Raw genomic sequence first — 23,355 nt, 5'->3', positions numbered from 1 at the left:
TCTTTAAACGTTAAACTACTCACTGTTTACTCATAAAATGAAACCTGCATGATATAAACAATATGTTAGAGTGATAAAATTGCTTACTAACCTTGTCAGAGAAAAGTTATATCCAATTTTACAACTTCATTGCCATGATGATGTAACAATAATTCAAACAGCTCAAATATTACATTAGTTCAAAAAACATTATCGTTACTGCTCTTATAAAATTAAAAGCTTCACATTTCTGCCTTTAAACCCTCCAAAAACTGGCCCAATTTTAAGTGTCTCACAGAAAACTAGAATTTTTTTTTATAAGACTATATGAAATAATTTTCTGTGGTAATCGACATTATGCCACAAATTCTATTGATTGAGCTTAACTTATGTCGAACCCATAATATTCCTTTAAGTATTGATAATAATATCACATGAGGTCATTTTGCATTGGGTTGAATCCTCTGATCCATGATTCATTAAATCACAAAGGAAATAATTTAATATATTTTCGCTTCAAAACAAGAATATAGTTATTCCTAATGGTTTATTTTCTTAAAAATATATATGTATTTTGAGAGTGTTACACATCTGTAGAAGATCATGGTAAATATTCCAGATACACCCCTTTCTTCACCATGTTGAATTTATGTTGTCATAATAATAATAATAATAATTATATATATAATGGCATATAAAGAGGCTACAGAAATATGAATGAGGGTCAAAGGTTAATTGAATCTAAACACCCTGAGTTGTTAAACATGGCTTTTAAAGTTATGTCTATTGCAGTGTTGGGAAGCTTTTCATATTTTAAAGTAGTAAAACTGTAGGCAAGCTTTTTTTTTTTTTAAAAAGTAGTTACTTAACATTACAAGCTACAAACAAAAAGTAGCTAACTAACTTGAAGCTATTTAAAGAAGAACCGTAGTTTAGATATATAACATATGGATGACATTATAGCAATAGTACCATAGTAATCCCAAAATGATTAACCATGATCATGGTTACTACAGTCATGATTAATACAATATTACATACAGTAAAACCACAGTTAATTTTCACAAGTGCTAAACAAATAGGGAGACAACATTAAATTGAACATAAATGTATACTTAATATAGAGAGAAGACTTGTTTGTTTACTCGCACTGCTCCATTGCTACTCGTTGGAAATGTTGCTCAATACGTGGAAAGCTACACTATTATGAAAATAGCTGAAATACTGTCACGCTACTGACAAATGCCAAATGAGTAGCTTTGCTACTTTTACTGATCTACTCCCCAACACTGATCGATTGGAGTGGAAACCATGCATCAGGGTTTTTCAGCATCGAATAGGCCTAAACTATCAAATGTGTCGATACATTGAAAATATTACTCTGCCAACTTGACGCATCATGTTTCACAATGACTAATTCAGATGCCATGGATCTTAGCTTGGCCTGTAAGAAAGATCATCACAGTTTTCATCACACCCTTCACAGTATGTGTTAGCGTGGATATAGCGATCCACAAGTGCCCCTCTGACAAGCAGATGAATGGAAACTCCGATACTGGAATTCATAGGCAGCCAGGCATGCACAGGTAAGAAGTGGATGCCGTTCTCTCAACACCTCATAAGGCAATTACGCATTAGTAGTGACCGTGTAAGCTGTTGGCCAACTTGAGAGGAAAAAACATCAGAGCTTTTTATCTCACTGATGTGCTAATGGCAGCTATTTGCTGACATATAAAAGGTGTTATAAGATTGCTGTCGCTCCACACCAAGTGGTCCTTAAAGACCCCATGCAATAGTTTGACAAGCATAGTTACTTCCTGTGTTGTAATATTTGCTTTTAAACCATTTGGGACATATCGAAGAGCTTGTCCCTTTTTTAAAATAGCCAGCTGTTACATCACAGCCATGAACCATAAATTTGCAACTTTTTAATTGGTTGCATTTGAAGGGGAGGGACCTTTTCATTCAAGAAAGAATTTGATTGGACAAAAATCTGTGTGGTGCAATAAGAGTCATCAATGAGTCATCAAAATAAACACTGTACATTTTTTATGTGTAGACCTGCTAAAAGTGAGTTGTGTCAATTTTTAGGTGTTCCGTATATAGATGGCCTCAAATGTAGCACACATGGGCTAAAAGCGACATAGATCTAATTTTGATTTCATGGGCTCTTTAACATAAACTAAAGATGTGTAATGGCAGTCAAAGCTCAGCTAAGTTTTTGAACTCATCCACCAGCTGCTATTAAAAGAAACTTAACGTCTTTGAAGTAAGCAAATGTACCGTTTACTGGGCACACTGAGCTAATCTTTTCTACTTGGGCCAATCAGGATTTCAGTGCGATTCTCCTGATTTGAGCACAGCAGCATTTGAGACATCGGGCGAAAAATAGCAGGCCCACATGCACATTGGGTCATTACATAAGAGCCATTGGGTGTAGAATCATAAACTAAGAATAAGCATTCTGATTAATGAAACAGATACAATGCTGATAAAGAAACCAAAGGCAATCACATGCACTGTTTGTTTCAACACAAGGGCCCTCATCTGCCTGGTCTGTTGGATGACGTCTGCTCAGATGCTAGTTCTGCCAAGCAAACGGTCACTAATAACAAGGTGCCATGCAGCCAGGAGCATATTCATGATTTAGAAAATGTTGTTGTTGTTTAACGCTGCTCTGTTGTATTAGCACAACACAGGTAATCACATTCAAATAAGGTTCATTAGCTAAATCGGGCCAGCCATATTGCATTCAGTGACCCTGAAGCAATTTTAAATCCGATAGGTCTCAGGGAACAGCTCATAGCAGTAATGCATTTTATATCATCCAACCTCTTTGTAATTAATAGCACACATCTGTGAGTTTAAATGAAATCTTTTAAAATGCTTCAAAAACACGAGGCATTTAACATCTAGTTTTTCTAGGATGAAGAAAACGATTCTCTTGTAGTAGCTACATAATGACACAAAAAGTATGAGGGACTTTGATCAGCTGGAGAAAATCAGGAAATCAAACTAACCAATTGAATGTAAAGATAGAGGGATAGTTCACATAAACATTAAATCATTGCGTCATTTACTCATCTTTGTTTCAAACTTGTATGACTTTTTTTTTGTTGAACACAAAAAGAGTTGTTAGGCTTAGTGACAGTCTCAGTCACCATTCATTTTTATTGTACAGTATGAAATAAGATACAACAGAAATGAATGGTGACCAACCAAACATTGTGCTTTTTGTATTTCACGGAAGGAAGAAAATTATATGAGGACATGGTTAGTAATTGATACCAACATTTTTGGGTGAATAATCATTTTAACATAAGATTATACTGTATATAGATTTCCCTAATTAAGAAAATGATAAGCTTCTCTTGAAAAAAGCTATACATACTGCATTGACAGCACATTTGGGAATTTAATTAGTGGGAGGATCTGTCCAATATATTGACAGAATTTAATTAATTGCATCAAACTGTTCATACTAACCGTGCTAGAGCTGTAAAGATATTTTAGCAAGACTTTAGCAAGGCCTATATTGCTGTTTACATGCAATTGTTTCATGTGAGACATATTGCAGGTCTGAAACTTTTAATTTCCTGAAGCTTTTTCTAATACTCCATTGGTGCAGAAAATTATATAATTAGAGCGGTTTCCTAACAATTTGTTCTGGCATTGTGATGTGAATCTTAAAGGGTTAGTTCAGGCACAAAAGTGTAAATGCTGTTGACATTTACTCACCTTCACTTCATTCCAACCCCTAAGGATTTTCTTTCTTTCTTTTTTTATTATTATCTTGGAACACAAGAGGACAACTAAGGCCGTCAATTCCTAACATCCTGGATGACATCTCATTTTGTGTTCCACAGAATAAAGAAAGTCATGTGGGTTTGGATCAACATAAGGGTGAGTAAGTACTGACAGAATTTACAATTTCAGGTGAACTATCCCTTTAAGACACAAGTGCAGTGAAATGACACTGTGTCCTATTATTTGTACAGTCCAGTGCAGTTTGAGATGGTGGAAAACCCAACGCTGATGCAAGTGCAGCAATCAGATCAAAATAAATGAGGTCAGCAAACATAAATATTTAAGGTGGGCTCTAAAGGGAGCCCTTTGGTAGACATTAGCTATTTTGAATGGGGTTGTATTTCAGTTTCAGTCAACTGCAGATGAGGGTAATTCACATATTTAGAGGTAAATCTCAACCTGTGTAGAAAAATAACTTAAGTGCTTCGAAATCTGTGAATATACAATTGATCTCTCATTTCAGTGAGAAAGGTCTAAAACATTTTGCCCTGAAAAGAGAAACACAAAACAAATAATCAAACAAAAACATACTGATATTCACAATAGTTGGAAATAAGTCTTGCAACAAATTATAAAACAATTCCAGCAATATGCCTTTTCACTATATGACATTTTATTGCACACTAGTCAACATGACGTCAACATGATTCATCTTGTACAATACTTCACATGAGGCACTGGTACATCAATTATTTGATTCAAAATGTCAAGTTGTAATTCATATATTCATAAAAAAAACTTGACCCCCAAAAATGTGTGCATCTCATTTACAGACAAATCAATTGAAAAACATCAATGACAATGGCAATGTGTAATGTGAAATGGATAAAAAAAATGCTTGATGCTCATTTCCCCAAGGGCAGCTCACATTTCACACAAATAAGGTGCAATGAATTACAGATATATTGGAAAGACTTTGCAATAAGGTTCTATTTGTTAATAATAGTAAATGCATTTGTAGCCAATCATGAACTAATGAACAACGTTTGAACAGAATTTCTTAATCTTGCTTAATGTTCATTTATAAAAATAGATTTTTTTCCTGATTAGTTCATAATGCATGAACTACTGTTAACATTTACAACTTTTAATTTTAAAAATGTATTAGTAAATGTATTGTATGTAATGTCTGTGGTAAAATTAACATTAACCAAGTTAAATAAGTAGCCTACTGAAAAAGTATTATTCGTTGTTGGTTCATGTTAATTTATTATGCTAACTAATGTTAACGAATACAACCTTATTGTAAAGTGTTACCAGATATATTTAACATAATTGTATCACTTTGCCACGCTTTTTCATGTATGCTGTACAATGCATCAAATAAATACTGTACATTTAAAACAAATTGTTTAATATAAACAACTAAACAACTTCCCCTTGTACAACTTGCACATTATACAGGTATGAGGTAAAATTATGCCGTTTAATTCCACATTTTGAACGAAACACCACTGTAAGGGGGCGTTCACACCAAACACGTTTCTTTTTTTTTATCCGTCTGCGCAGTTTTTGGTTTGTCTACGTAAAAATGCGCTAAACGTCTCGCGTTTGGAGCGCAGTGGTTTTTTTTGGGCGCCGTGTCAATTTAAAGAAGATCTTCAACTTTTAAAAACGCGTCTTGGGACTGCGTTCGCTGCGCTGCGTCTAGTTTTTTAATTAGAACGCGTTCGGTCTGAACACGACCCATAAGGCTCATTGCATGATTAAAACATTGCCACGAAGAATAAAAACACTGCTTTACCGTTCAGTTTCATAGCGACATTTATTCCTGTTTGTCTCGTTTTATTTATTTTTTTTAATTTTTTTTTAATTTTTTTTAACGATTAAACATTTTAAACGGCTCTTTTTTATTTATTATTTTGTTGTTTGTTCGGACAAGACGTGTTCTTGTCTTCTCTGTTTGTAATTTAGCTACAGCTGTGACTCGGAATGGGACCTTTTGCTGTTCCTCTCCGGACTGGAATCGCTGCTGTCCGCGCCGTTACAGTCCGACCATGTCCCGAGCATACTCTGCTCCATTGAGTTCCCAAAGCCTCGGGTGCAGCGCGACAGGTCACACGAACTCACATGCAGCCTGCGGTCCGCCTGTCTCGGACAACACAACAGCCTCTTGAAGGCTTTCCTGAAGTCCGGACTCCGGCAATAAATGATCGGGTTGAACGCGGAGTTCACGTACCCCAGCCAGTTCAAAAACACGAAGAGCTCCTTATCCACCACTTCTGCGCAAAACACCCGCATCACGTTAACGATGAAAAACGGCAGCCAGCACAGTGTGAATGTTCCCATTATTATTCCCAACGTTTTCAACGCCTTCTGCTCCTTTATAGCCAGAATCCTTGTTGTTCTTTTTCTGTTAGGTTTGCAGTTAGTTACACCGGGGTTGTTGTGAAACCTTCCCTCACATTTATTGATTTTGTTCAGTTGTTTTTTGGCTTCTTTGTACACCCTGGCGTAAACGAATATCATAACTACTAAAGGGATGTAAAATGATATAACAGAGGACGAGATGGCGTACGCGCGGTTGGTGACGAAGTCACAGCACTCAGGATTGTCGTAGCAGGATGTCTCCACGATGTCCCGGGACCAGTGCATTAGGATGGGTGGAAAGGAGACCAGAGCTGAAATAGCCCACACTCCACACACCACCACCTTGGCCCTTGCTTTTGTTAAAAGGCTCTGATAACGAAATGGAGAGGTTATGGCAATATACCTGTCTATTGCAATTACGCAGAGGGTCTCAATGCTCGCCGTGACGCAGAGCACATCAACAGATATCCAGAATTCACAGAAAAAGGATCCATACATCCAGGTTCCTCTGACTTCCAAAGCTGCGCCAAATGGCACCACCAGCAACCCCATGATCAGGTCTGCGCACGCCAGAGAGATGATAAAAACGTTGGTGAGCGTCTGGAGTCTCTGATTCCGGGCTATGGCGACTATAACCAGTATATTCCCCACCACAATAACAAATACTATCAGACCCATAAGGATTCCCATGCCCACGACCCACTGTTCTGACATTCCAGCGCCTGGATTGTTAAGGTCCACGGTGGCACGTTTAGAGTCATTACTAAAGTTTACGGACGGTAAACCGTCTCCCATGGTGCGAAAAATCAAACGCGTTCATTCAGGCAGGTATCCGAACTTCAAGTCCTCTCTAGAGCGCAGCAACACCATGCGCTTCCATCCGCGCTCTGATCCCGAGCCTAGCGCCTACCCGCGCTTACTGAAAGAACGATATGAGCAACAAAATAAACCGGTGACATCACAGACTTTTCAACCAATTGCACAACGTCTCTAAATTTTAATCAATCATTATTTATTATAGTACATGTAAGGTGCCGTGCAAGACAACTGCAACGTTCCTCTCTAGGAAGAAAAAAAAAAAAAACCCTGTGCTGCGCTTTTACGCACGGGCACGGCTTAAATCTAACGACAAACCATGGATACACTGCCCACATATCACTTAGTGCGACTGGGCTTTAACAAGCATATTGATCTTGTTTTGATATTGCTATCTCTTCATCTAATGGCAAAACTACTATAATGCATTGTGGGATTAGAACGAAAATTATTTTGATGAAACATTTGATCGTTTTATCTATGTGAGACTGCAGAGAAATGCATTTCTTTAAAAAACATTTGTTAAGTGGAATTGGACTGTCACATGAACTCACTCTAAAACAAAACTATATAAATTGCATAGCCAAGTTTTATGCACTCTTTTGTATGTGTAAACTGTAAAAACGTGTTGTTAAAGAACCTAAAAAATTTATGTAAAAAAATAAATAATTGAATGGTTTAATTAAAATAAATGAAACTGTTCACTGTAAGAAATTCACTTTTATATTAAAGGAATATTCCGGCAGGGGCAGTGCCAGGATGTTTTCACGTGGGGGGCAGGGCAGGGTACCGTGATCAATCTGTGGTGGCACCGAAATTCTGTCAGACCGGGAGTTGGGTGGGGGGTGGTGCGAACGAGCGATATGTGTTATATCGTCTGATGGGGGGGGGGTTATGACCCAGGGGGTGACCCCAGGGACCCCCCTCTAGAACCGCCCCTGTATTCCGGGCTTAATACAAGTTTAGCTCAATCCACAGCATTTGTGGCATAATGTTAATTACCACAATAAAATATTTCCAACTGGTCCCTCCTTTTCAAAAAAATAAAATTGTTACAGTGAGGCACTTACAACGGAAGTGAATGGGGCCTATTTTTTGTAGGGTTTATTCTAAACACAAATGGAATCAACATCAACTCATATCTTATACTATAATATGTATATAGGCATGTAATAGACTATTTAGTACAACATCATATGTTACAAATAAAAATCTGAAGAATTCTTTATTTTGACTTTTTACTCCTTTTTTCCACCACATTTCGATTTTAATGGCATGTTTGTCACTTTTGGTCACATTTTTGCCCTGACAACCATCTCCCCCTCTTTAAGGGACACGCACATTTTTTCTTAATTATTAATATTATTATTATTATTATATATATTTTTTAAAATCTTATCCCCTTTTCTCCCCAATTTGGAATGCCCAATTCCCACTACTTAGAATGTCCTCGTAGTGGCGTGGTTACTTACCTCAATCCGGGTGGCAGAGGACAAGTCTCTGTTGCCTCTGCTTCTGAGATAGTCAATCCACGCATCTTATCACATGGCTCATTATGCATGACACCACAGAGACTCACAGCATGTGGAGACTCATGCTATTCTCCGCGATCCAAGCACAACTTGACAGCGAGAACCAGTAATTGTGACCACGAGGAGGTTACCCCATGTGAGTCTACCCTCTCTAGCAACCGGGCCAATTTGGTTGCTTAGGAGACCTGGCTGGAGTCACTCAGCACACCCTGGATACGAACTTACGACTCCAGGGGGGGTAGTCAAGGTATATGCATATTTAACTTTTTACAGTTAGCCTACATAAAACCATGCATGTCAAAAGATCATCTAGTGATATTTCATTTAAACGGTTGTAAACTGGATTGCAAACTTCTGTAACTACTGGAGAGCAACATGCTGCCTGACAGCACAAAGCAATTACAGGGTCCCTTCTGGACAGAGTGGGTGCATGTCTGCAAAATTCACAATGGTCAATTCAGTTGTTCCATGATTTCCACCATGCCCCAGCACTTTCCTGGGATAAATCACCTCCAGTCAATCTATAAAAAGAGCCAACAGTGGACCACTTGCTTTCCTTAAAACTTAACAGTCCGGGCTAGAGATGTTTTTTCTAGCAGTAGGAAGCTGTTACTGCAGATAAGATCATAATTGTACCTCCTTATAGCTGGACTCAAACAGGCACATTAGACTAATGCTGCAACTACAGAAATTCTTTTCTCATCTACATTCCAACAATGTAGAACAACAGTCTGACATTTTTTCTTTTATTCTTACAAAGAAACCAACAGCTTATTAGTATTCCCAAAATAAATAAGATGTTTGATTTTGCCTTTATAAATTGTATGAATGTGTAGCCGCTACACAGTCAACCCTTTTGTCATTGTTTGATCCATCAGATAGTGTCCAGGAACTCTTGTTAACGGAATGATCTCACTCTTTCTAAGCGAGCAAAAGGAAGTTTTGTTGCTTGGCTGCATGCCCTGTAGTAGGATGCATATAGCTTAAGGAGGGTTATGCAATCGCCTAAAACATCCCGTTCAGGTACCATTGCAAACTAAGACATTAAGCAGGCACCGAAACACTTATGGGTATGGATATGATTGCACAATGATGGGAGATTCAGACTTAGAATTTAACCAGAATTAGGAGGGGTAGTGTCTAAAATTGCCAGCCAAAGAAGTCATACGAACAAGCATTTTGGCTGGGGAAAAGTTGGTGATGGTTACCCAGTTTTCACACTATGTTATATTATCTGAAGTGACAACCAGTTTTGAATTGTGTCAGGGCTCTGTGGGGGACCCTAAAGCCAGTTTTTTTCACTCCCGACACGGAATGTCTTAGCTACAAATCCCACACTGACATATTTTACATTCTCCTTTTTTAATAAAAAAAGAAAAATGGCAACTCAATGCAAATAAATTTATAATAGAAGAAGAGTCTTATAATTGTTTCGTTATAGTTAGTAATTTCCTTGACTTGATAAAGCATGAAAACTAGAAGGGTGTTGAACAAATTTGTGCACAATGAGCAGGTTCTTTGATGTAAGAGCCTTCTGCTTCTTCCAATTATGGTGTAAATGAAGATTTGAGCAACATACTAACAATTTTGACCAATTTACTCATTATAACTTTCTGCTTGGTAGAACAAATCTTAAACTGGCAATGCTTCTAATAAAACAAATTCTGAATATAAAACAGCCACTGCAAGCCTCATGGCTAAATACAGCAGAAGAAGATTTTCCTCAGTATTATAAAAATGAATGGATTAAAACCATGCAGTCTTATGTAAGGACTGTGCAAATCATGTAAGTGAAACACAGGTAGCTTCTCAAATTTCTATCCACAGCAATCTAATTATCTGTAGCTTTATTAAATTCATTTTATAAAAATCCACAGAGCGCAGTTTTATTCACAGTGAACACCTTCAGAATATAAATTCTGTATACTAGAAGAACCTTCTTGCACGTATTTACCCAAACACCCGTAACAGCCCTTTATTACAGGTAACAGACTTCTATTTTCTGCATTAGCTTTGAGAACAAATCACTATATACCACAATGCTTACATAGCAGAACAATAACAAATTGAAAGGTTTCATAAAAGTTTCATTTGCATTATCAGAATGAGCTTTATTGCCAAGTACATTTACACATACAAGACATTTGTCTTGGTGACAGAAGCTTCTAGAGCACAAACAATACAACAAGACAGAGATAATAAATAAATGTAAGTATATACACCAATACACAATAAGACAATACACAACACACACACACACACACACACACACACACACACACACACACACACACACACACACACACACACACACAGAAGAGGTAGGATTTGTTGGATAAATATAAATACACTAAGTTGTGTTTTGCACATAATTATTGCTCAATGGGGAAGTTTTATCTATTCATGAGATGGATGGCCCGAGGGAATTTTTTTTTTCTTGTGCCTGACGGTTCTGGTGCACAGTGCTCTATAGCGCCGGCCAGAAGGCAACACTACCCCAAGGTTTAATGAATTAACATCTTTAAACTATAAGGAAGAAATGTTTTTAGACTAAGATTTTGATTGGGTTACTCCAAACATTCTGCATGAAGCCCATTTGATTTCATAGCAGCCCAAATCTGTCTGTCTGCATTTATGCTTCACACTCCATTTGTTTCATATATTCCATACGTTTTACACAGTTTGCTGGCAAATGTCAACCTATATAGCTGTCTTTCACAGATCAAAAACAGCATCTATCCAGCCCTCTTCCTAATGGACAAAAGGTTCGAAGGGCCATTATGCATAAAACAGCTCTCTCTGATCTCAGCCTCTGAAAACATGTTTGTGATTCTATGGGCTTTACATATGCAAAGATAAACATGACCGCAGCTTAAAGTTCACTTTGTGCCAAGATAAGGTGAATTATTGAATGGTTTGGGTTCTGGAAGTGTAGCATTGCGCTGTTCCCCAGATAGACAGAGCTCGATTAACTTCTGGCTATTGCCCTGCTGTTTAATTGCTGGCACATTTAGCTTGCATTTAATACAACAGCTGGTAGGACCATCATGGTAATATTTACCCTTAGAACCAAACAGGTTCACTCTAGAGTACACTCAAGCAAGCCACAAGAGGCGATGCATTACAGTTATTTTACTACACTAAAAAGGTGTTGTTTTTACTGTTGCATGGTAATGGGCACAAACGTTACTATGGGAAATTCTTGTAAGTGGAAATTAAAACTCTAACTGCATTCTGTGTTTGCTGAGAGATTATGGGGATCTCTTTAAACAGCACAAAGCAGCTCAGTTTTATTTGGAATTATGCTGATCACATCAAGACAAGGAAATGGAACGTGGTGGCAATACTGGTTTCAGACAGCTGAGCACTCTGGTGAACGGAGAGCATACGGTAAGCATGTGTGTGGACATTCACTGACATAAACGTGGGGTCAGGGATCACTGCCCAACTGACCTGAGGTTCACTTCTCATACCAGATACCAAACTGGCATCTCATTCCAACAGGACTTTAGAGCCAAGTCAAGTCAAGTGGTTTTTATTGTCGTCCTACCATATACAGTTAGTACAGTACACAGAGAAAAGAGACAACGTTCCTCCAGGACCATGGTGCTAAATAAAAGTAACATAGGACAAACACAGAATCACATGAGACAACAGAGTTAACAGTGATGTTAACATTCAGGATCAGCATGTTCTAAAAATGTTATTATCAGAGATAGATTGATATAACGGCCAGGCCGATCAATAAGACAATATTTGGCCATTTTGATATAAAGGTCATTGGCCGACAACAGTGCACATGTTAGTTCCAAAATCTACCCACAGCCTTCTCAGAAGGCTTCAGAATTAAGTCAGAAACATAATCATGTCCAATGACAACAACAACAACGTGATTGCAGATTCTTCTAACTACAGAAGCGAGATTTCGTGCAGTTGTATTCCAGAGTATGTCACACTGCATGACTCAACGCAAATATGCATTGCATTTTTAATGTTACCTCAAGGGGCTCTATAGAGTGCAAAAGTTGGGAGCCAGAAGTAAAAATCCCATATTTTTTTATGCCATCAGTACACGTTATTTTAATTAAATTTTTTAGAAAATTTGTATTAGCTGAATTCATGAAGAATTTCACTACCCATGAAGAGAAACGCTTCACCAATCAGAGAATCACGGCCAACAAGGTGTGCCAAACAAACGCTGCAGCAACCACCCACTTCCATGACTTACCGTGAATGAGTTGAACTCTCAAACTATTTTTTATATTTGTAAATATCTATTTTGCAATAAAATCTAAATTTATTCAAATTCCTATATTTATAACCAACAACTTTAAATCAATAGTGATGTATTTTCAATAATTTTTGGAAATATCAGCACTCTTGGAATGCCACTTGTCCAATTAAATTGGACAATCAAATCTAACTGTTGTATAAAGCCATTAGCCACCTAGCTTTCTAGATATCAGATTACCTATAATGGGTTTACCTATATTGGGTTAAAATGGTTCCGATAAAAGTTGAACATTTAAATCTTTATTATACATGAAATGTCTCTCCCTGAACAGATGGTCTGTTGTCATTTACAATAAATACAATGGTCCCGGTGTGTAGAGATGAGGATATGAAATGCTGAACACATAAAGGCTGGGAAAATAATCTTTATTAGACCACTGAGTCCAATTAATCTGTTAAAGTGCAGCATTTGGAGGCTGTATAAAAGAGCTGCCCGGTGAGGGGAGAAAGAGTTTTTATTAAATAGTTTATGGGCAAGAACCTTAAGGCTGCCACAGGAAAGGCAAGCATAAGAGAAACAGAATTTTTGTGACTATTTCTGCAAAGTGTCAAGAAGAATTGTCTGGTCTGATTCCTACTGAATGCCTGATCTGTGAGCACAAGATCTATGATGTGTCAGCAACCTTCAGAAATACATAGCAATTTCCCTGGTTAATGCCTAACCATTCTGAGAGGCTATTATTTTCAGAAACATTAATATCCAACAGTAAATGGGTCATGATTTCATAAATTAATGTCACTGCTTGATTTCCAACACATAACTCACTTTAGCTTGGTAAACAATCATAAATAATGCCCATTAAATAGCATTAAGTCAGACTGCTCCTTTACAAGACTTCCTTATGATGTCATACTGTTAAGGAGAAAAATACAGTGGGAAAGGGTAACAATATTAGCCAAACCAACCGTGAAGGACTGGCAGAGCAGCTGACACTGGCTACATTTTTATAATGCATAATTTCAAATATAATTGTGTGAGCATGTGTGTGAGTGAATGAAGATGGCTGACAATGATATCTGGACATTTAACAAAGGGATTAAATAAGCTTAATCATGTGAAACAGTTCCCGACACAACAACACAAAGAACTCAAAATAGCAGAAGAGAAGTGCTTCGGGTACAAAATAGAACTGATGAGAATGAGGCATGTTGTTCAATATTTGTCAAGATGACAGTCAGAACCATTTACTGTTGAACAAGCTTCCATTGTCTACAATTAGTAGTTGCAATCCATTATTAGAATGATGATTATGATGTGAGCATGTGTGTCTGATTATTATAGCACTTATTAGACACAGCGTTTGTGTTTTAATTTTCAATTCTATCATTATTTACTCACTCTCATGTCAATCTAAACCCATATGACTTTCGTCTGTATACAAAACGAGATTTCTTTTAAATGATTTCCTGACCACCCTTTTCTATAGAATTAAAATCTTGCAAAATATCCCAAATCTTCTGAAGCCACGTGATAACTTATTGTGAGAAACAGACCACAATTTGCCCTTATTCACTGATAATCTTTACATCCGGTTTAGATTTCCTTGAAACACTCTGCATTCCAAATTGTGAAAGAATCATTCTTTTGATTTGGATATTTTCAATTAATCAGTTGAACCAGTTTCAATGATCTGCTAATGAATCCAACTGATCTCAAATTCAAATCACTTATTCAATGCTCAGTTCGCAGTGGTTAATAGCCCACTGGAATCAGAATCAGCTTTATTGCAAAGTATTCTTACACATACAAGGAATTTGTCTTGGTGACAGGAGCTTCCAGAGCACAACAATTAAAACAGCAAAAGCATAGCTAATAATAAAACAATAATTAAAAATTGAATAAAAATAAAGTATATATAGAAGACACAAGAAGACAATATGCGCACACGCAAAATCCGGGAAGTATTCACAGCACTTCACTTTTTCCACATTATGTTATGTTACAGCCTTATTATAAAATGGATTAAATGAATTATTGTCCTCAAAATCCTACAAACAATACCCCCATAATTACAATGTGAAAAGTTTGTTTGAAATCTTGCAAATTTATAAAAAAAAAAAAAAAAAATCACATGTACATACAGGCGCATGCAAAGGTTAATGCACCCCTGACATGATTTTCATTTATAAATAATTGGGTGTTTGGATCAGCTATTTCATTTTGATCTATCAAATAACTGAAGGACACAGTAATATTTCGGTAGTGAAATGAGGTTCATTGGATTAACAGAAAATGTGCAATATGAATCAAAACTAAATTAGACAGGTGCATAAATTTGGGCACCCTTGTCATTTTGTTGATATGAATACCTGTAACTACCTAGCACTAATTAATTGGAACACATAATTGGTTTGGTTAGCTCATTAAGCCTTGATCTTCATAGAAATGTGCATCCAATCATGAGAAAAGGTATTTAAGGTGGCCAATTGCAAGTTGTTGTTCTCTTTCACTCTCCTCTGAAGAGTGGCAACATGGGGGCCTCAAAACAACTCTCAAATGACCTGAAAACAAAGATTGTTCAACATTACGGTTTAGGGGAAGGCTACAAAAGCTATCGCAGAGATTTAAGCTGTCAGTGTCCACTGTGAGGAACATAGTGAGGAAATGGAAGACCACAGGCACAGTTCTTGTTAAGGCCAGAAGTGGCAGGCCAAGTAAAATATCGGAGAGGCAAAGGCGAAGGATGGTGAGAACGGTCAAAAACAGCCCACAGACCACCTCCAAAGACCTACAACATCATCTTGCTGCAGATGATGTCACTGTGCATCGTTCAACAATTCAGTGCACTTTGCACAAGGAGAAGCTGTACAGGAGAGTGATGCTTTGGATGTTTTGGAAGAAGGTGCTGTGCACTGATTAAACAAAGATGGAGTTATTTGGTCATAACAAGGGGCGTAATTCATGGAGGCAAAAGAACACAGCGTTCCAAGAAACTTGCTACCCACAGTAAAATTTGGTGGAGGTTCCATCATGCTGTGGGAATGTGTGGCCAGTACTGGTAATCTTGTTAAAGTTGAGGGTCGCATGGATTCCACTCAATATCAGCAGATAATTGAGAATAATGTAGAGGAATCAGTCACAAGTTCAGCCAGGGCTGGATATTTCAACAAGACAACGACCCAAAACACTGCTCAAAATCTACTCTGGCATTTATGCAGAGGAACAAATACAATGTTCTGGAATGGCCATCCCAGTCCCCAGACCTGAATATCATTGAAAATCTGTGGGGTGATTTGAAGCGGGCTGTCCATGCTCGGCAACCATCAAACCTAACTGAACTGGAGATGTTTTGCAAGGAGGAATGGTCCAAAATACCTTCATCCAGAATTCAGACTATAGGATTAGAGGCTATAGGAAGCGTCTAGAGGCTGTTATTTCTGCTAAAGGAGGCTCAACTAAATATTCATGTGATATTTCTGTTGGGGTGCCCAAAATTATATACCTGTCTAAAATCATGGAAATTGTCAGGGGTGCCTAAACGTTTGCATAAACCTGCAAGTATTCACAGCCTTTGCTCAATATGTTATTGAAGCACCTTTGTCACCAATTACAGCCTCATGTCTTTTTGTGTATGATGCTACAAGCTTGGCACACCTATTTTTGGGCCGTTTCTCCCATTCTCCTTTGCAGGACCTCTCAAGCTTCATCAGGTTGGATGGGGATCGTCGGTGCACAGCCATTTTCAGATCTCTCCAGAGATGTTCAATCGGGTTCAAGTCTGGGCTCTGGCTGGGCCACTCAAGGACATTCACAGAGTTGTCCCGTAGCCACTCCTTTGTTATCTTGGCTGTGTCCGGTTGGAAGATGAACCTTCGCACCAGTCTAAGGTCCAGAGCACTCTGGAGCAGGTTTTCATCAAGGATGTCTCTGTACATTGCTGCATTCATCTTGCCCTCGATCCTGAAAGGTCTCCCAGTTCCTGTCGCTGAAAAACATCCCCACAGCATGATTCTGCCACCACCATTCTTCACTGTAGAGATGATGTATTGGCTAGGTGATGAGCTGTGCCTGGTTTTCTCGAGACATTACACTTGCCATTCAGGCCAAAGAGCGTTTCATCAAACCAGAGAATTTTGTTTCTCATGGTCAGAGAATTCTTCAGGTGCCTTTTGGCAAACTCCAGGCGGGCGTCATGTGCCTTTTACTGAGCAGTGGCTTCCGTCTGGCCACTCTACCATACAGGCCTGATTGGTGTAGTGCTGCAGAGATGGTTGTTCTTCTGGAAGATTCTCCTCTCTCCACAGAAAAACGCTGGAGCTCTGTCACAGTGACCATCGGGTTCTTGGTCACCTCCCTGACTAAGGCCCTTCTGCCCCGATCGCTCAGTAAACTTCTTCCATTTACCGATGATGGAGGCCACTGTGCTCATTGGGACCTTCAATGCTGCAGAAAATGTTCTGTACCCTTCCCCAGATCTGTGCCTCGATACAATCCTGTCTCAGAGGTCTACAGACAATTCCTTGGACTTCGTGTCTTGGTTTGTGCTCTGACATGCACTGTTAACTGTGGGACCTTATATAGACAGGTGTGTGACTTTCCAAATCATGTCAAATCAACTGAATTTACCACATGTGGACTCCAATCAAGTTGTAGAAACATCTCAAGGATGATCAGTGGAAACAGGATGCACTTGAGCTCAATTTTGAGTGTCATGGCAAAGGCTGTGAATACTTATGTACAGATGATTTTTTTTTTTTTTTAATACATTTGCAAAGATTTCAAACAAACTTCTTTCACGTTGTCATTATGGGGTATTGTTTGTAGAATTTTGAGGACAATAATGAATTGAATCCATTTTGGAATAAGGCTGTATTGTGGAACAAGTGTGGAAAAAGTGAAGCGCTTTGAATAATTTCCAGATGCACTGTGTATATATACACACACACACACACACACACACACACACATACACACACACAAAATATAAGTATATTCACATAAAAATTGAACAGAAAATAATATATATACACACACACACACATATACATACACATATGTAGTTCAAATCTAAATACGTATCTGTTATATACAGTGCAAGGGAACGTAATGACAGAAGAGGTTGGATATGCTGGATAAATATAAAAAGACTAGACTATGAATTGCACATGATTATTGCTCAATGGGGCAGTTTTAACGGTTCCTGAGATGGATAGTCCGAGGGAAAAGTTGTTCTTGTGCCTGAAGGTTCTGGTGCTCAGTGCTCTATAGCACCGGCCAGAAGATTCAAAAAGGTAGTGGGTAGGGTGAGTGGGGTCCAGAGTGATATTTCCAGCCTTTTTCTCATTCTGGAAGTGTATAGATCTTGAAGTGAGGGAAGGGAGCAACCAACAATCCTCTCAGCAGTCCGAACTGTCCTTTGAACAGAAGAGGACAGACTCAATGACTGCTGAGTGGAACTGTATCTGTGAGTCAGTGGCAGGTTTAACTTCCTCAACTGGTGAAGGAAGTACAACCTCTGCTGTGCCTTTTTCACAATGGAGTCAATGTGGGTCTCCCACTTCAGGTCCTATGAGATGGTAGTTCCCAGGAACATGAATGACTCCTCTGCAGCCACAGTGCTGTTTAGAATGGTGAGGGGGGTCAGTCTTGGGGTGTTCCACCTTAAGTCCAAAATCATCTCACGCTCATGTTTTGAGCGTGTTCAGCTCCAGGTACTTTTGACTGCACCAGATAGCCAGCTGTTTAACCTCCCATCTGTATGCAGACTCATCGTCATCTCAGATGATGCCGATGACAGTAATGTTGTCTGCAAGCTTCAGGAGCTTGACAGAGGTGTCCTTGGCGATGCAGTCATTGGAGGGGAAGATTATCAGAGAATAACAACTTAAATCTGATCTGTTCCACACATAAAGCTTTTAGTTGACTTCTATAGACTTTGACTATACGGCACAAGTCATATGGACTACTTGGTATTTGAATTTTTGGGTTAACTATACCTTATTAAATGTGCTCTATACTGAACATAAAGAACATGGAAGATGATGTAAGGCAGTTCAAGCGTCACAGTAACGGAAACTTCCAGGGGTGTGGAGCCTATTATAAGAGGCTATTTGAAGAACACCGCCTTCATCAGTAGACCCAGACGTCAAGTATCAATGTGGGGTCTGGGGATAGAGTAAATGCTGGGATGGATGAGAGGATAGAGATGGGCTTGGAGAGATCACTGATGTTGCCTGTCACAGCTTGCCCTTCCAGTAACCACTCAGTACCTGCAGAGGAAAACACCACTGTGAGCTCAGTGTGTGGTCAACAACAATTCCTGTAATGTTTTATATTCATGGCTGATTTTTAAAAGGTATTGGAATCTATAGAACCATGTCACATGACATCCACCAACACAATTAATTATTATTATTTTTGTATGGCAATTATTGGCATATTTCAGTGTGCATGCAAGCACACTAGCAGCATGGAATCGTGAGCACTGCAAAATAAACTTTGTTAAAGGTTCTACACGGCAGTGTGTACCAGGTTTGTGTCACTGGCCTTGAATCAAAGGCAGGCTGCTAAGACAAGTGCCAGTTAGAATTAGAGCAATGTTTAATCACATGATCCCCAGTGAGAAAGTAGACAGGAGAGGATTTGAGCTTATTGTTTCTTAGTGAGCTTAGTCTTGCACTCCAGGGTCAGAAATTAACGTTTCCATTAAGGGACAATACTTGCCTCTGTATGTAGTTAATGTACAATATATCAATTTAATCATTTATTTAAAGGTGAAGGGTGTATTTTTTTTTGCACCACTAGAGTCACTAAACAGAATTGCTTAAATAATGGTTTACCCCCAAAAAACAAAATAATCTTTCTAGTCTGTTACCAATAAATTTAAATCCACATGAAATTGTTTTATGCGATTATGTGTATACTAGGCCTAGAATAAAGTATTAAAGGGATAGTTCACACAAAAATGAAAATTCTCTCATCATTTACTCACCCTCATGCCATCCCAGATGTGTATGACTTTCCTTGTAAGACATATGAAGCTGTTTAGAAAAAATATCTCAGCTCTGTCGGTCCATATAATGCAAGTGAATGGTGATCAGACATTTGTAGCTCCAAAAATCACATAAAAGAAACATAAAAGTAATCCATATGACAACAGTGTTTATATCCATATCTTCAGGAGCAATATAATAGGTGTGGGTGAGAAACAAAACAATATCGGAGTCCTTTTTTACTTGAAATCTCTACTTAAACTTTCACTTTCAGATGTAAAAGTGTAAGTGGAGGTTTAAAATAAAAAATTACTTACATTTTTATCTGTTTCTCACCTTCACCTATTATATTGCTTCTTAAGACATGAATTTAACCACTGGAGTCATATGGATTAATTTTATGTGATTTTTGGAGCTACAAAAGTTCTGATCACCATTCACTTGCATTATATGTACCTGCAGAGCTGATATATTTTTCTAAAAAAAATCTTCATTTGTGGTCTATTGAAGAATGTCATACACATCTGGGATGGCATGAGTGTGAGCAAATGATGAGAGAATTTACAAATAGGAAATAGAATAAAAATACTTTATGGGGTAATTATTAACCCCACATTTTCATTATTCAGGGCATTTTTTCCTAGAGCCCCCATACATTTCTTACCCTTGTAAACACCCATTGAGCCATAAAAACTGATGAGCAGAAAACAATAGCCTATAGACAATTATTTACATAATTATTTCTAGGGGGTCAAATGACAGGAACTCAATCTAATACTCATATTCTATAACATGTAAACACAATGTTCACTGCTAACACACAAAGCCACACACAAACAAGCACTCACAGTAATCTGTTGCATAATTACCATCAAACAAAGTCAGACAGAACTATTAGTTGGGGTTTCTGAGCCTTTAACGCCCACTGATGGTTAGGCTTTTTTATGGAGACTAATGGTATCTTTGTTGTATTTACAGTGTGCAGGAGTGTCCTTTGGGATTTTTGTCACTTCAACCACGACCACCTGCATTAACTAATTAGGTGTTTGCTTATGGAATGGTAGAACATTCTATTGTGGAACTTAGACAAACAACCAGTGTGGAATGAGTACAAGACTCTGGTGCCTCGATTGATTATCAGTCGTGGAAAAAGATGCGCATTTGGGTGGGATTGACATTTCTGTATTAACAGTGGAGAGAGGCCAAAGGAACAGACAACAGGAAAGATAAATGTTGCAGCACACAGGAAGAGGATGAGGCAGAAATTATGATGCAAAAAAATATTTAAATAAAGATGGACAGGGAGGCAGAGAAAGGATAGGTAAGCTAGAATAAAGGGTTGACCGTGCATTGGGAGGCACAGAGGAATTGCTTATTTATCCTTGGATAGTCTCCCAGTACAGCCAGCTGGTACATGAAGCCTGCTGAAAATGTGTGAACAAAGCAATCCAGCTAACAGAACACTACAGTTCAAGCTGTTGTAGAACTCCTGAGGGACAGTGTACAAGGTGGGAAAACATTTTAACAAGATTTTAAGTTAAAATGTGTATATTTATTTAAGTTAAAGTGTATTTATCAATAAATATATAAGCTTACTATTGTACAAATAAATAAATTAAAGGGATAGTTCAACAAAAATAGTCCTTTTTTATTCTAAACCTCCACAACACCCCCCACACACACACACAAAAAAAATTCTCCTCCCTACCCAGTAGATGGCGATATGCACAAAGAATGACAATCGCCAAAAACAAAAGAACTATGAGGAGAGTGCTTAGGAGGGCTTTTTGAAAGTGAAGATTTATAGTCAAAAACGACTTAAATATTGTTCTGTTTCTCACCCACACCTATTATTTTGCTTTTGAAGAGAAGAATTTAAACACTGGAGTCATATGGATTACTTTTATGCTGTCTTTATGTGATATTTGGAGCCACAAAGGTCTGATCACCATTCATCTTGCATTGAATGAACCGGAGATAGTTTTCTAAAAGTCTTTGTTTGTGTTCTGCTGAAAAATGAAATTCAAACACATCTGGGCATGAGGGTGAGCAAATGATGAGAGAATTTTCATTTTGGAAACTATCCCTTTAATTGTAGGAGGTGCAACATAACCTTTTCTTGACTTCTAAGCCTTAAAAATTTCTTAACATCCTGTTGGGGTCCTGATTAGTAACACTTTCATGGATCCCATGAGTCACTCCACAAGTTTTAATAATTTGTGACAAAACTGTATAGAACTTTTACAATTCATGACCAGTCATTTAAGAAAATGGAACCAAATTAGATAATAACAATATATTTTAAAAAGTATTTCTATCCACATAAATCTTCTATCCAAGTAGTTCATTTTGGTTAGTGTATTTCACAGTTTATGATGAGTAAAGTAACACAGGTGGACAATGTCCACATTTTACATAAAAAGCTAAAATGGAAACACAATTTGAATAGATGTTTTGTTTTTATACAAAATATATTCTCTGAAAAAAAAAATGAAAAAAAAAAAAAGATTGGACTTTTTCTTTGAGGACAGTAAATGTACGTCATTTCAACTGCCTCAATGAATATTACATAATTTGCATGGCATGTAATATGCAGTAAATGTAAAGTAAATGGCATGAATTGCACCCAATTTCCATGTAATTAGAAAAAGGATGAAGTATAGATGCACTCACTGAGTGCATTTTGATTTTGTACCTTCTGCCGACAGGCTCCAGCATCTAGAGGATTCTTCAGTCAGTTTGGTCCCAGTTGGCAGTGACAATTTTAGCAAAAGAGTAACAGACTGCCCTGACGACACAGTGATTGATTGCATGGTAAGGACTGGGATGGATCTGGGAAGCTTGGGAACCTTTTTTGGCACTTTAGTTGTGTTGACTGTGAAGAACTATGGAATAGTCTCCCTAACACTGTTCGAGATTCAGACACACTCACTCAGTTTAATTCTAGACTAAAGACTCATCTATTTAGCCAGGCATACACCTAATTTATCCTCCAACTCACAATAAGTCTGTTTTCGTTAGGTTTTAGTTTCTGCAGTTAATCCAGGATGGATTTCAAAGACATTAGTCATTAATCTTACAGTTCATACAAAATCTATGTGTAAACACTCTCACTTAACACTTACTTAGTTTAATAATTTTAAACCATGGCTTGCACTATACATAAGTAATATTGGCATTATATTCATGATGTTAGCCAGAGGGGAATTTACCCCCACAGTGAGTCTGGTTTCTCCCAAGGTTATTTTTCTCCATTAACCAACATCTTTTGGAGTTTTTTGTTCCTTGCCACAGTCGCTTTCGGTTTGCTCACTGGGGTTATAAATACAATTATTATGTTTGATTTTCTGTTAATACATGATTTTCTGTAAAGCTGCTTTTAAATGATGTGTGTCGTGAAAGGCACTATACAAATAAAAATGACTTGACTATATGACGCAGATCAATAATTAAGTCCTTTTTACTATCAATCTCCACTTTCAAACAGCCCTCTTCTCTCCTCATTGTTTTTATATCAAGATTTATCTGTTTTTCACCCACACCTATCATATCGCTTCAGAAGATATGGATTTAACCACTGGAGTAGTATGGGTTACACTTATGCTGCCTTTATGTGCTTTTTAGAGCTTCAAAGTTTTGGACCCTGTTGACCTGAACCTACAAAGCGGAGATGTTCTTCTAAAAA

The 23,355-nt window shown here is 37.9% G+C and overlaps 1 protein-coding gene across 1 annotated transcript; it reads right to left on the bottom strand.

Moving 5' to 3' along the window:
• Window positions 1-4,384: 4,384 nt before the first annotated feature.
• On the bottom strand, window positions 4,385-6,995 carry LOC127633471 (beta-1 adrenergic receptor-like). Its single transcript, XM_052112595.1, has one exon. It carries the CDS (start codon window positions 6,889-6,891, stop codon window positions 5,701-5,703), a length of 1,191 nt encoding a protein of 396 aa, XP_051968555.1. The 5' UTR covers window positions 6,892-6,995; the 3' UTR covers window positions 4,385-5,700.
• Window positions 6,996-23,355: the final 16,360 nt, after the last annotated feature.

The sequence above is a fragment of the Xyrauchen texanus genome, chromosome 40, assembly GCF_025860055.1.
Source record: "Xyrauchen texanus isolate HMW12.3.18 chromosome 40, RBS_HiC_50CHRs, whole genome shotgun sequence".
Lineage (NCBI taxonomy): Eukaryota > Metazoa > Chordata > Actinopteri > Cypriniformes > Catostomidae > Xyrauchen > Xyrauchen texanus.
This window is presented reverse-complemented; position numbering and strand designations above follow the sequence as displayed.